A 15,914-nucleotide genomic window follows, 5' to 3' on the forward strand; every position below is an offset into this window, starting at 1 on the left:
GCTTCAAATTGCTCTGTGTGCTTTTTTGACCCTGAAAAAAAAAAAAAAGAAACTATAGACTTCAGTGACCCCTTCGGCAGAGTATTTTATCAACGGCATGTAAAATGCACGTGAATGATATGTGCCTCAGTATGGCTTCTCTTTCCAATGAGCAATGCTAACGACTCATCAAAAAAAAGAAAAGCATTTCTAGTAATTTACAACATTTATTAGGGATGGAAACATTGTCACTTGCATGCAGAGGTTATAAATATATATAGGATGTCCCAATTAACTACCATGCACCAAGATTTAAAATAAAGAGCAATGCATTAATCGAAGAAAACCTAGTGCATATTGTTTCCAGTACAGTGAAGTAGCTGCCAGTAATTTTTCGTTACTGAGATTTAATGAGGTAATGGTAATTAATTATCTAACTCGAGACTTACTATCCTAATCATCAAAGCGTCAATGAGGCTTTTGTAGGCACAGCCAAGGGACATCTAACTACGGTATTTTCAGCAATGCACTAATTGCGCAGTAATTTTTCATGACTGATAAGTTAACTCTACGAATTATGGAGCATACCACGTGACTGTGCTTCCACCCGCATCATAAAGCAGTGCCCTCAAACAGGCTCCCTCTGAGCTAGCCAGAACGAAATAAAAGAAATAAAGAAAAACTTTGTGATCGAGCTAGTGCCTTATCTGCCGTGCCCTGGCTGAAGTAACACGTCGCGTCTGGTGTTAGTTGGAAACAAGCTGTGATAGCTGTTGTCTTAGCATAGATAAAATGCACGGATGCTTCCCTTTTTTTTTTTTGTTGCCACGGGACCTATCACCACAAACGCGAATTGACGACATCAGTGCAGAGGTTTAAAGGTGCATTTTGTTTGGTCCCAGTCACCATGTCTTTCTCTAATGAACAGAAAGTAAACATGATGCTTCCCTTGGGATCTGCAAATGGCAGCAAGAGGAAGGCCGCAAATATATATATATCCATCATGGAAGTGTGGCGGTAAACAAAACACATCGACTATCATCAGAAATTATGAAAACCTGAGACAAACCGGCAGCTCCAACAAAAAGCAGTGGAGGACTCCATCTTTGAGTCCTAGCCTACGCATGGATGTTCTAGCATTTATGGCCTCAGACCATCATACTAGTGTGCGGAACGTGGCCACCCAGGTACCAATTTCCAAGTCATCAGTTTGGAGGATTCTAAATGACAACTGTTCAAGCGTACAATCTTAACCAGTACCAATGCTTGGAAGATACGGACTTGTAGAATCGTGTAGATTTGTTGAATTGAGTCCTCACAAAAGTGAATGGGTGATTGTACTTTTTGAGAAGCATCGTGTGCACAGATGAAGCCAATTTTTGCAGAAATGCCAAGGTAAATTTGCATAATGAACACTAATGGAGTGACTTCAGTTGACACTGGGTAAAGCGCATTGTCACCAGTACCAGTGGTTGTTCAATGTGTGGGGGGAAATTTACGCCGGTGCTATAATCAGCCCCATCTTCTTCAATCGCACACTGACTGGACAGCATTACATGGACGAAATCCTTGAAGGAGTGGTGGATGAGTTTCTCAGCAAAGTCCCGCCGTCACGTCTTCCACTTCTGTGGTATCAGCAAAACGGGGCACCCGCACACAGCAGCAGCCAAGCACAAAACTGGCTGGATGTGACTTTTCATGCGCAATAAACTGAAAGGCACGGGGCTGTAAATTGGCCGGCTAGGTCACCTGACCTCTCTCCACACGATTTCTTTGTGGTTATGCGAAAGATTGTGCTTACACAATCGAGACGGACATCAGATTAGCTCAAGGCAAGGATAACAGATATGTGCCGTAGAATTCCAACGTCTGTCATCGAGAAAGCCACTGAAGATGTGATAAAGCGGGCTTAGTACCACGTAGCTGCAGAAGGAGACCTATTCGAATACGTCCTCTAGGCAGCAGCTGGAGTTCAATGGCACTTACAAATTCATGGATAAGAGCACACTGAAATGCTTTTTTTTTGTTCGTTGCTTTCTTTTTGTGCAGACATCCCAATTGCCAATTTGGCTCATTTAGAAGTGGTATATTTACTTTCTGGAACGCATTGGTTTTGCCTTTTCTCTGCACATGGGTCGCTTCCTAGTGTGTTTATTTCGCTTTTTTTTTTGCCACGAACTTGTTTTTGCAGCACGTATACATTCTCATGAAAAAAATAATGCCGTTACTTTAATTTGGCTTTGGTCCAAAGCAAGTTCCTGGCGCGAAATATAGCTGCGCACGAACTCTTTCGATGAGGCATGAGCAAAGCCGGGATTTTGCCTATTCCATCACTTTTCGCGCTTCGTGCGTGGTCAGAGCAGCCCTTCAGTCGCGTTATCAAGGGGTTTTCGTTTTATCAAGGGGTTTTCGGACTTTGGGATTGATGGCATCCGGCTCGTGGATTGTCTTTCGTCGTTGACGGTGACGTCACCAGTGGACCGGCTACAAAAGGAGACAAGCAGCGAGGGAGGCTCCAGAGGGCACGGCACCTGGCCTAGCGACAACATGCCTAAGCGGACGTTACTGCTGTTGCAGGTTTTACCATGGATTTTCGTGAACGCTACATCGTTTTGCAGTCCGGACGACGCACCGCTTTTGTTCACGCCTTATCAGGACTTTGGGATTGATGGCATCTGGCTCGTGGATCGTCTTTCGTCGATGATGGTGACGTCACCAGTGGACCGGCTACAAAAGGAGACAAGCAGCGAGGGAGGCTCCAGAGGGCACGGCACCTGGCCTAGCGACAACATGCCTAAGTGGACGTTACTGCTGTTGCAGGTTCGTTATTTGCCTAATGCTACAACATTTAGAAGCGACAACCGCTTTTTGTTAGCCCTGCCGTGCCCTCGCAGTTGCCTGAATTTTTTGGTTGACTCTTGGTCTATGATGATGACACTGTTGGTTTCAGGGGATGTTGAAGAAAATCCTGGGCCCAGAACCACAGAAATGTTGCAATTAATCATTGATAATCAGGCTTCATCAGATGCTAAAATAGATGCATTAAGAGCTGAAATGACCGAAATGAATGAGAAATGCGAAAAAATAAACACTGCACTTAACGTGATTGCAGAATTGAACAAGCGAGTACAAACCCTAGAATCCCTTGTTCGTCATCAGGTGGAGAAATGAGTAGAATATGAAAATAGAAGCCGATCCAATAATCTCTTGGTTTTTGGTATCGATGAGGACAAGGGTGAATCAGACAGCGACCTGAAACAAGCTGTTATTGAGAATGTCTTTAAAGCAACCCTGGGAGTGCAAGTGAACACGATCGACAAAATTCATCGCATTGGCAAGAAAAAAGACTGTAGTAATCGGCCGGTAATCATGCATTTTTATGATTCGCGAGAAAAACAGTCTGTGATGCAGAACTGCGGCAAGCTGAAAGGCAGCTCGATAAGCATAAGTCAAGACTTCGCTAAAGAAACTGTAGAAGTACGGAAAAAACTATGGCAAAGCAGTGAAAAGGAACGAGCAAACGGCAAAAAGGTAAAACTGGTACATGACAAGCTTAAGATCAACAACCATATCTACGTCTGGGATCGTGAAAGGAATAAACGGTGTCTGTACCGGACTGAGCAAGATAAGGTTCCTCAATTCAAAAAGAGGGGAAATACTGCTGGCCAGACATTGCTTCAGTTGCAAAATTTAGACAAGGCTTCTGACACGGATAGCGATTCTTCTCAGTCATAGCTCAAAATTGTACTTGTAAACGTCCGCAGCATAGCAAATAAAGTAACTGGTTTAGAGTATCTACCAATTTCTCAGAATCCTGATGTATTGCTGTTGACTGAGACATGGCTACATAGTGCAATTAGTGACAGTAGTATTTTTCCTCCTGACTACAAGGTATTTAGATGTGACAGGGGTTTCAGAGGTGGTGGCGTGGCTATTGTGAAAAGTTCTATAAACACAGTCGCTCTTGATTGCAGTCTCCCTGAAATGGTTTGGTGCAAGATACACTGTGCAGACATGTGGTATATATATTAGGGACTGTGTACAGACCACCAGCCACTCCGCCAGAATTTTTGGATGGCTTGAATGAATTTCTTAGCTCCCATGTAAATGAAAACGCAAGGCTAATAATGGCTGGTGACTTTAATTTGCCGCATATTAACTGGGAAAGTCTACCAACGGGTAATGTAGAAATAAGGAGCGCCAATAAAATGATCCAGATCACGTTTTCACATAACCTTAAGCAAATAGTTAAAGACTTCACAAGAGTTACACCAAAGTCCCAGTCATTGTTGGACGTGGTTTTCATATCCAGTAGAATACCTGACTATACTGTATCAGTTGAGAATGGTTTGTCAGATCATAAGATGGTTTGCTTGAATGTACTGCTGCACACAAGAATCTGTAAGCAAGCATATGTCGTGATGTATGTTAAGGATTATGGCCGTGCGAATGACACGTCTATCCTAGATGTTTTGGAAGAAAAGTTTAATGAATTTGAAATAGCATCAAACCGCGAAAGTGTAGAAGAACTATGGGACCGACTTAAAGGCATAATCAAATACTGCATAGATCATTTTGTCCCCAGACGTATAAAGAAATCAAAGCAATGAAATCCATGGATTACTAGGAACATCATACATCTTAAGCGTAAGATAAAAAGATTAAGGAAGAAAAAAAGCAGGGCAACAGAACTTTCAATAATCAAACAAATGCTGAAATCTGCATTGGAGGAGTCTAAGAAAACATTCTTCAATAAAACGCTTACAAAGTTCCTCAAATGCTCGCCACAAAAGTTTTGGTGATATTTCACAGATAGAAAGAATGAAATAGAACAGATAGCGGATGGCGACGTAGTCGTGACAGAAAAAAAAGATATTGCAAACGTACTTAATCAGTTCTTCCAATCAGTTTTCACCAAGGATAGATGTGATAGTGACGATGATCCTTTAGTCTGCGCAATACAATACCCAATGGAAGACCTACGCATTACAAGGGAGGGCGTGTTCCAACATTTGCTTACGTTGGACGCAAAAAAATCGTGTGGCCCAGATGAAATACCGATGGCATTTCTTCAACGGTACGCTGAATGGATGTCGTATTATTTGCAGCTTTTATTCGAAAAATCTTTGCGGGATCATTCAGTACCTCAGGACTGGCGCGATGCCACCGTCATTCCGATATTTAAAGGTGGCAATAGGCTATGTGCAAACAACTATACACCAGTCTCGCTCACTTCAGTGTGCTGTAAAGTCCTAGAGCATGCAATAGCTAGGCATATTCTGTATTTCTTAGAAAAAAACGATTTATTATGCCCAGTTCAGCACGGTTTCCGATCTGGCCTTTCGACAGTGACACAGTTAATCGAAACTGTACATGACCTTTGTAAAGCTATAGATGAATGCCAACAGATAGATGTTGTATGTATAGACTTTACGAAGGCATTTGATAAAGTTGCACATCATAAACTGCTTTCCAAATTGAGAAGCCTAGGAATTAGTGAAAATATAGTATTGTGGATTCAGGCATATTTAACAAACCGTTATCAAAGGGTCAGAATCGGGAAAAGTGAATCGAGGAAGTGTGAAGTTGTGTCTGGAGTGCCGCAGGGGTCTGTTTTAGGTCCACTATTGTTTTTATTGTATATGAATGATATTCCTTCTAATGTTGATCCGCCTGTAAAAATTAAACTATTTGCCGATGATTGTTTAATTTACACGAGTGTAACCTGCGCGGAAGATCAGATTAAACTAAACAGCTGCCTGCAATCATTAAACTCGTGGTGCCAAAGTTGGGGCATGGTAATTAATTTTAAAAAATCTACATACACTCACGTAAGTAAAAAACAGAACTTTATCAGATTTGAATATAATATAGGAGAAAATGCCTTGGTCGAGGTACAGAGTTTCCAATATTTAGGGGTGACAGTGACGCATAATCTAGACTGGCGTATTCACATTGAGAATATTTGTTCGAAGGCTTACCAAAAGCTCTGCTTCCTTAAGAGAAAGCTTCCAGATGCAACTAAAGAAATTAAATTGGTCGCCTACAAAACGTTTATACGACCAGTTCTGGAATATGCGAATGCTGTGTGGAGCCCTCACCAAAAATGCTTAAAAAAGAAGGTGGAAAGGATTCAGCGGATTTCAGCACGCTTTATATGCTCCAAGTATCACCGTACTGACTCGGTTACAGAGATGATACAGCAGTGTGAATTAGAAACGTTGGAAATGAGAAGAATAAAACATCGACTCAAACTTTTTTTCCAGATAATGCAAGGGGCATTAAAAATAAATAAAGAACATTATGTGAAAGCGCGTCTAAAACGTGGTTCACGAAAAAACCACAGCAGGGTACTACAACCTATTAACACACGTACGGATGTATATCGGTATTCCTTTTTTCCTGATGTAATTGAACTATGGAACAAACTGCCAAGTGATGTTGTGGAGAGTGTGAACGTGGAACAATTTGAGCTGGGTGTCTATATGTTTTTGAGAAATGGTGTACAAATTTTGAATTCTGATTCATGATTGCTCATTGAAATGTTTATGAAATGTATATGTTCTTCTTCCCTCCCTGTAACGACCCTCACTGGAGGGTTAACAGTATGACCAAATAAATAAAAATAAATAAATAAATAAAAATCAATGTGATCAGTCGGCCTTGAGAGACGGATAATAAATGTGACATAGAAATGAGAGGGAGGAATAGCTGCGAAGCCGTGAAACCTGCTGTTGGTGCTCCTTCCGTGCCATTATCAAGGTGATGCAGTGTCTCTTCGGGTTTGCGACAGGCAATGCAGTTGCTTTTAATGAGCTTATTTGAAGGCGCTACATTATGATGCGGGTGGGAGCGCAGTCACGTGGTATTTTTCATATTTTTTTAGGTTTGTTTGCCAGTCTGAAAACACAGCAGTTAGATGTCATTTGAGTGTGCCTGGGGTGCCTACAAATGCCTCATTACACTTTGATAATTAGGACAGTACTTCTCGTATTAGATAACTTATTGCAGTTACCGAATTAAATATCAGTAACGAAAGAATTACTGGCGGCTACTCCACTGTACTGTAAACAATATGCACTAGGTTTTCTTTGAGTAACGCAACTGGTATTTTTTTAAGTCTTTGTGCATGATAATTGGGGAACACTGTATAAATTCACTCAGCAACCGAAATGAGGCCAAGCCGGATTCACTCAAAATCAGAATCAATAGCAGTGATGCACAGCAGTGCTTATACTCGGACTCACAGGAAAAGAAAAAAAAAAAGAGAGAGAGATGGAGGCTGCAGTTTCGCCGGAAAGGCGAAGCAGTATTAGTGATAGCGAAGTATAAGACAATTACATAAAGGGAGATTACATCACCGAGAGACGCCAGATTCTTGGTGGTGCAAAAGGACTCAGGCAGTGAAACTGAAGAACTGTCTTATTATGAAGTCTAGGAAATTCTCATATAAGGCCGTCTCTTCAAGTGCAAGAAATAATATATATATATATATATATATATATATATATATGGGGTTCGGAAAGCTGGTTGGGCCCCAGCCCCCTCCGGAAAAATGAAAACTTTCTGCCTATGCTCTGGCGTGAAGAGCTGCAGCAGTGGCGAGTGAATTCACCTTTGTATCGCCTCTCGCTTGAACCTGAACTAGGCGAGAGAGTACACAGCACACACGAAGCCATCAGCTATCTTGGGTAGGCTAGCCTTCGAACCCACTGCAGATTTCCTCCAAGACAGAATGCAAGAGGCCGGAGTAGAAATGGAGATGCACACTACCCTCTTGCACACGCATTCTCCTAGTAAGCGCACATCTCCCAGCTCCACCCCTTGCATGCGCAACCTCCCTGCCTTCCTTCCTTGAGTATGTGAGAAGACGCTGCCGCACCAAGCCACCATCTTTTTCGGCTCACCCTCGCATGCTTTCCTTCACACCTAGAGCACATGGTGCACGGCTGCAATGTTATCGCGCTTGGACTTTATACGGAACCTCAAAGAGATTCCGCCGACGTAGGCGGAAATTCTCCTGGAGTGTCCATATAATTTCTGTCACAATAAAGGAAATGCAGGAAAGAGGAAGGGCACATCGAGGCAATGCACCACGTGTGGCACACTCTTGCGATAACACTGCCTAAGATGACTTGTCTTTTTATGTATGGCTGCTGTAGCTGTACAACATTCAACTTCATTGATGTTTATGCAAAAAAATTCAACTTTTGTCTCCCATGGGCCATAAAGCCCATTTATTCCACCACATGACAAGGCCTGCATATGTGCCATGCAGACAAGTCGATAGCACTCTGCAGCATTTCGCCACAGAGCAAGATAATATTTACTGTGCTTAACCAGTTTGCAAACCATTATAAATTTGCATTTCTCCAAACCAGTCTGCGAACTGTCATAAATCTTTATTTCTCTGTATTGAAACTAAAGCAGTACAAAATTGCAACATGCTCAACCAGAACGCAATCCAAACAGATATTTTTTCGGTTCAACACTGTCAGACAAATAATCAAAAATTTTGAGCTGTAATATTTACATCTGCAAGCTTGCTCCATCTCTGTTAAATGTGCATGGATGTTCGGAACACTGATAATTGAGAGCGATAGTGCACCACATTAAATGAACTCAAAACAAGTGAAATTCTGGCAGAAAGAAAAGGTTTTTATAAAAATGTATGCAAAGTTTTTCTTTCTTCTATTTTTATTGGACATTACAAACAGACGCTGGCAGAGGGGAAGTGAGGCACTTGTTGAATAGCAGCATGCACAAGACACATTCTGAGAAAACCAACAACACAAGAGGATGAAAACGACACATGACATTCCCTGAGGGAGCCAAAAGTGGGGAAGAAGCACACAGAAGATGTGCAAGCTGAAGCAGGAAATAAATAAGCACAATGCTGCACATGTACTGTAGGTGATGTGACATTGTGTGAAGGCTGTGCCTCTTTTTATCAATAACTGCAGGCACAAAATTAACCCCTTCCATGCGACGCTATTATCCTGAATCCTGACCAAAAATGGCCAAATTATTTTCAAATACTGAAGTTGCCAACATGTTTTACTTCCTCAGAAAGAACAAATTCGCTTCTGCTTGAACTGATCCATGGATTGTGTGCTGCCATCTACCATAAGCACGAGTAAGCACCGAGACAAAACTACACTTGTCCATGGCATTGCTAGGAAATGCAAAGTGCCACTAACGAGCTGAGCTCGCCCTTGGTCGTTTTTGTCAGAAACGCGCGCGTGAACCCAGCCTGTCCAAGGCATGGAAGGAGTTAAATTAGGTGTAGAAGCCCCAGTAGTAGCATAGAAATAAATTTTGATGAAACACAGAGCTGCTCTTGACAGAGGCTAAGACAAACATATTTATCTGATGTTAAGTAAGAAAACTTATTTCATTGCAGTGTTTAATTCCTGTCCATCAACTTATGCAACTATCTCTATCAAAGTAACAACATAATTCGTTATTTATTGGGGCACTACAGAGAGGCACTAAACCAGTTTAGACTGATAATGTGTTCTTTCGAAAGTCTGTTGGTTTTTTTTTTTATTTTGTAGTAAGAAGGTGGTTACTGGTTGAAAAAATGAAGGCCTAACAACCGCTTTTTGAATTTCGTGCCGTAAGCCCAGTGCCGGTACGTTAGTGTTATGTTATGGATGCCAATGTATTTTCTCGTACTTTGCCAGTTGTGTTACAGTAAAGATTCTCAAATCTTGCTAAACTCTGTCTTTGGCTCCTTTAAAATATGATGGAGTCAATCTTTATTGATGAAAAATTAACAGCCCAAGCAGACACCATCCAAAATTCATGACGTCACTGCAAGCTATGCGCAGGCAGTTCAAGATGGCATGTCTTTGTGGGTAATTTACTTGTACAGCTCAACTTATTTTTTTTTAGTGTCCCTTTAAGGGATATAATCACACATACTGCATTTACTCGTGTAAGGCCTGCACTTTATTTCTTTCAATTTTTTTTTTTTTTACATGGTGTGGGCCTTACAAAAGGCAGGTTTATGGCTATTCATAAAAGCCTCGAACTGTGCTCAGACTGCTATGCAAATAAATGCAACCTCTGGCAGCCGAATATGAATGCATCAACAGACGCCAACCAATTTTTCAGTCACGGACTAGTGCCATATTGTAGCAGCTTGCAGGGGGAATAACCCATCATGCAAGTATGCACATAATGCCTAGTGAAACTTCTTTTTTTTTTTTTTCAAATTTTTGCACTTTAAGGTGGGGAGGGGCTGCAGGCATTACATGAGGGCAGGCCCTGCACAAATATGACACTCCTTTCTATCATTTTGAGACATCATCTTTTCACTGGCACCACAATCACTGGTGACATACTGGAGGGCTGACAGCCAATTTAAGAGGTACTTATACATCAAGGCCAATTCTAATTTCCCTACTATTCTCAAGAATGTGTGAAACACACACACACACACACACACACACACACACACACACACACACACACACACACACACACACACACACACACACACACACACACACACACACACACACACACACACACACACACACACACACACACACACACACACACACACACACACACACACACACACACACACACACACACACACACACACACACACACACACACACACACACACACACACACACACACACACACACACACACACACACACACACACACACACACACACACACACACACACACACACACACACACACACACACACACACACACACACACACACACACACACACACACACACACACACACACACACACACACACACACACACACACACACACACACACACACACACACACACACACACACACACACACACACACACACACACACACACACACACACACACACACACACACACACACACACACACACACACACACACACACACACACACACACTCTCTCTCTCTCTCTCTCTCTCTCTCTCTCTCTCTCTCTCTCTCTCTCTCATTAGGAAAGCAATGAACCGATCAGAATGAAATATGTAGCATCTTAAAGTAAAATTCTAGTGACCTTGGGGTGCACATATTTTACTTAAGCTCCCAAATGTTAAGACTGCTGAAAATTAGCACTTTCAGAAAAGGTGAACCACCAAGTTTACAACTACCTCAACTCTGCTACAAAATAAGTTATTGCAATTCTACAAACTGCCATTCATTTCAATTATGGGGTTTTACATGCCAAAACCATGATCTGATTATGAGGCACGCTGTAGTGGGGGACTCCGGATTAATTTTGACCACTTGGGGTTCCTTAACGTGCGCCTACATCCAAGTACACAGATGTTTTCGCATTTCGCACCCATCCAAATGCATTAGATCCCGGGACCTCGTGCTTAGCAGCCCAACACCACAGCCACTAAGCAACCACCGCAGCTACTCTACGAACTGCATCCATCAGAGTGTCTAAATAGGTAAAACGTTAGTATACAGTCTATATGAAATGGTCAGATTGTTCACACAAGTTTTTTAACAGTCCTACTCACAAACTATTGGTACAGTTCAGAGCAATAACTAATTTATATGATTTTTTGTTTTAGTGGGCCACTAATATACTGGAAAGCTGCACCTTAATATAGATTTCCAGCTCATTTACAACCATGATGTGGAGGCTGTGAATGGAGCTACAGTAGTATAGCATCCATCACATTTTGTTAAATTTACTCATGAATGTTACAGGAAGTCATAAACACATTAATCTCATAAGTACTGATGACCTTGCAAAAACAGCATTGCAGCTATAGTGGACATTTTTTGACAATTGAATAAATAAAACTATACTGAAAAAACAATTATGAAGAAATATTGCTCCATTCACAAAAATGTGAAACAACTTGCACGTTCGTCAGTAAATATTTTATTGCATTATTTTGTCTTCTGGCATAAAATTGGAAGAAGAGAACAATGGATAACTGTTAGATGTTGATAAACAAATTAACCTCCCAAATTAATAGTTGCGATACAAACCTCTCTTACTGAAGACGAAATCTGTGGATCTGACTGTCTGTAAAGCAATGGCACATATGAGCCTTCCGAAGGCTTCCATATGAGCCCTCGGAGACTTTTACTTACTGCAGGTAGCGTAAGACAGTGTTACCAGTTTTAGTACACCACTGTACACCTTATTTCACCCTATTTGGCAAAAGCAGTGTGAAATGCTTTTTCTTCTGTGCACATTTTAAAAAGCATGAAATGCTTACACTTGTCAACATTGGTGAAATTTTTTGGATTGTTTTGCATGGCCTTATTGCACATTATTCCCCTACAAATGCAGACGGTAACTATAGTAATTTGAGTTATGTCTTTATGCTACTGAAGCTATTCTAATATCATATGACCACACAAAAAGTAAAATTTATATTTGCTAAGACAAAAAAGAAACAGCAACCATTCTTTTAAAATTTCCTTCACCACTTGCCTTTATAATGCCAGCAATGGAGAGTGTCAGACTGGAAGTGTATGTGAGCAGCAGGTACTCGCTCAGCTCCATCAAAAAGGCGAGCAAGGAGCCTGCCAGGACGTACTTGCACGTGCGCAGCACGACTTCAGCATCACGAAAGCGGAACACTTTCTCTGAAGTCGCAATTGGAATTCCTGTGAATGAGGCCAAAAATGGTTTGCCCATGTACACTGGAAATGTTGGCAATGTACAATGGCAATGTACAATGGCAATGTTGGCAATGTACAATGGCAATGTACAATGTTTCATATAGAAATTTTCTGCAATGAATACCAAACAACAGCAGATTTTGCTCCTTAATACTTTGTACAGTGCAGTGAGAAACCAGAATTGTCCTGTCACTATAACTGTTGTTATCAGAAGCCTATATCCTGAATGTTTGTACTTCAGATGCCCTCTGTTAGAAATGTTACATTTTTCATAAAGATATGAGACAAGCACAGACATTCTGCACACATTGAAGGCTACCATTAAAAACTAGCTCAGAGATAAAATATTTTTAAGTATCCAAAAGAGTGCGTACAAAATGTGTTGAGTCAGCCCACTTTACAATTTGATAAAAACGCACTCAATGTCACTTACAGATACTCAGAAGACATTTGAAACAAGTGAAATATTATTTGATTTTGCAACCAAAGTGAGTGAATACAGAAGCACTATGATGAGCATTTTAAATACGCCCTATGGTAATTCTACCAACTACTACACGCAGAGACAAAGCAACAGCGCGCGCATTAGATCCCATAGATGAGATAAATATTTACAATTAGTATTAGGGTTATAATTATATTCGAGTGCTGATTGCCGTGCTATCGTTTGCTAACGAAGCTTTCCCTCAAGTCTAAATATATTAAGGCAGTTTGTCGTGTGCGTATCATGGCTACGCACGCTTATATCGCATTCCGTTTCTCTACCACGGGTGCGCTTTAAAACCACGGCGCTGCAGTTTTTGCTTTTCTCTTCTTTCTTCTTCTCCGCCCTTAAACTGGCTCTCTCAACTACTACACGCAGAGACAAAGCAACAGCGCGCGCATTAGATCCCATAGATGAGATGAATATTTACAATTAGTATTAGGGTTATAATTATATTCGAGTGCTGATTGCCGTGCTATCGTTTGCTAACGAAGCTTTCCCTCAAGTCTAAATATATTAAGGCAGTTTGTCGTGTGCGTATCATGGCTACGCACGCTTATATCGCATTCCGTTTCTCTACCACGGGTGCGCTTTAAAAACACGGCGCTGCAGTTTTTGCTTTTCTCTTCTTTCTTCTTCTCCGCCCTTAAACTGGCTCTCTCAACTACTACACGCAGAGACAAAGCAACAGCGCGCGCATTAGATCCCATAGATGAGATGAATATTTACAATTAGTATTAGGGTTATAATTATATTCGAGTGCTGATTGCCGTGCTATCGTTTGCTAACGAAGCTTTCCCTCAAGTCTAAATATTTTAAGGCAGTTTGTCGTGTGCGTATCATGGCTACGCACGCTTATATCGCATTCCGTTTCTCTACCACGGGTGCGCTTTAAAACTACGGCGCTGCAGTTTTTGCTTTTCTCTTCTTTCTTCTTCTCCGCCCTTAAACTGGCTCTCTTCACTGTACTACACGCAGAGACAAAGAAACAGCGCGCGCATGCGATCCCATAGATGAGATGAATATATATATATATATATATATATAGAGAGAGAGAGAGAGAGAAAACTATCAGTCATAGCTCTCGTAGTATAGCCCTCTGGGCCGTTTCCTTTTTTTTTCGAAAGTAGTCCTATTAGGGTTATTATAATTACACGAAGGTATTTCGCCCTCATCAGCAGCAGTCCTTGGTATAGTTATTCTGGCGGCTAGCTTCCCACGCTATGCGTGCCGCCATCGCACCTGGTTAAGCTTTTCCTAGACGCTAGAGTTAGGCTTTGTCCGCGCAACCTTGAGCGATCGGAAAGCGCGTTTCCCCCTCTTGGCCGGCGGAGAAGGGAAGCTTCGTTCCGGCCGCGAAGCTCTCCACATCTCTGTAAGGTGCCTTGGGGATGTCTCGTGCCGAAGATGCCCTCTCGGTGAGCGCATATTTCACCCCTCATCTTTTAAGAGGTTCAATACATACAAGCATTTGCCTAGCAAACCAGATTTTTTTTTTTTTTTCAAGGGAATTTTCCACGTCTCAGTAATTTCTCTCGTCGTATTCGAGTGCTGATTGCCGTGTTATAGTTTGTTAACGAAGCTTTCCCTCAAGTCTAAATATTTTAAGGCAGTTTTCCTAGCCTCTAAAGCCGCTCAAGTTGGCTCTTCTCCTTGAGCGGCCATTTTTCCTAGAAAGTATGCCTTCCAACTACTCGGAATCAGCATAAACCGACTATCGCGGACAACATGAGTCTCTTTCCACGTAAGTGTGAGGCTCGGAGCAGGAGCTGTGGCGCTTGAAAGTAGCCTGAGACCTGACGAACCAACCGACTGAGCTATCTTTCTGGGCAACATCGAAGGGTCACGAGTTCAAATCACCTGTTATGTTCCTTTTTTTTTTTTCTGCCCCTTTTTCTTTCTTTTTTTTTTCTTTTTTTTTTCTTTCTTTTAATGTCTTTTCCTTTATTTTATCACTGTACGGGAACCCTCCTAAAAAAATATATATATATATATATTTATATAGATCTTCAAATATTTATGGCCTCACACTCACATGTGCAGGTCATAAATACCAGGTTCTCTAGCCGAGTGCCATCCATGCGGTATAACCGAGCTCAGATTGGTCCACCTTGACTGACCAAGTAGGGCACCACTGTAGGTTAAATGAGGCGTACAACTCCTGCGGGACCCGCCTTGGTTGCTCAGTGGTTATGGTGTTAGACTGCTGAGCACGAGGTCGCGGGATTTCGGGAATTTCGATGGGGGCGAAATGCGAAAACACCCGTGTACTTAGAATTAGGTGCACGTTAAAGAACCCCAGGTGGTCGAAATTTTCGGAGTCCTCCACTACGGCGTGCATAATCAGAAAGTGGTTTTGTCACGTAAAACCCCATAAATTAATTTTTAATTTAACTCCTACGGGGACGGTAGAGTATCCGTCTCCAGTGCAAGAGGACCGTGATTCAAATCCCGGTGCCGCGCTATTCTCCACCGGAAAATACAAAAAAAAAAAAAAAAAAAAAAAAACGTGTGTTGAGAAAATTGCACAAACAGGCCTGGAGTGCGGCCTGATCCCGGTGACCAGAACCGGTAACGCACTCTCTCACCAGAGCAGGATTGGCCACCCTGGTGCAGTACTTGGCCACAACCTCCTATATGAATACAACAATCAAACCCCGGCCCTCAGTCCCCAGCAGCCGCGAAGCAACTGACCACGGCGGCGGTCAGATCTGTGACGCTGCAGAGGGTGCTAAGAATACCTGGCTCCGGACAGGCCGCCATTGGAATCTGAACCTGGCAACGTTTAACGTTAGAACGCTATCTAGTGAGGCGAGT

At 42.0% G+C, this 15,914-nt stretch overlaps 1 protein-coding gene across 2 annotated transcripts in view; it reads right to left on the reverse strand.

Moving 5' to 3' along the window:
• The window catches only part of LOC126547337 (solute carrier family 35 member C2), a 74,909-nt gene that overhangs the window by 31,517 nt on the left and 27,478 nt on the right, over positions 1 to 15,914 (reverse strand). For both annotated transcript variants that reach the window (XM_050195305.3, XM_055062691.2), the window contains exon 6: positions 12,423 to 12,598. In XM_050195305.3, the coding sequence (XP_050051262.1) occupies positions 12,423 to 12,598 (176 nt within the window). The remainder of the gene's footprint in view (positions 1 to 12,422; positions 12,599 to 15,914) is intronic.

Source organism: Dermacentor andersoni, chromosome 1, assembly GCF_023375885.2.
Source record: "Dermacentor andersoni chromosome 1, qqDerAnde1_hic_scaffold, whole genome shotgun sequence".
Lineage (NCBI taxonomy): Eukaryota > Metazoa > Arthropoda > Arachnida > Ixodida > Ixodidae > Dermacentor > Dermacentor andersoni.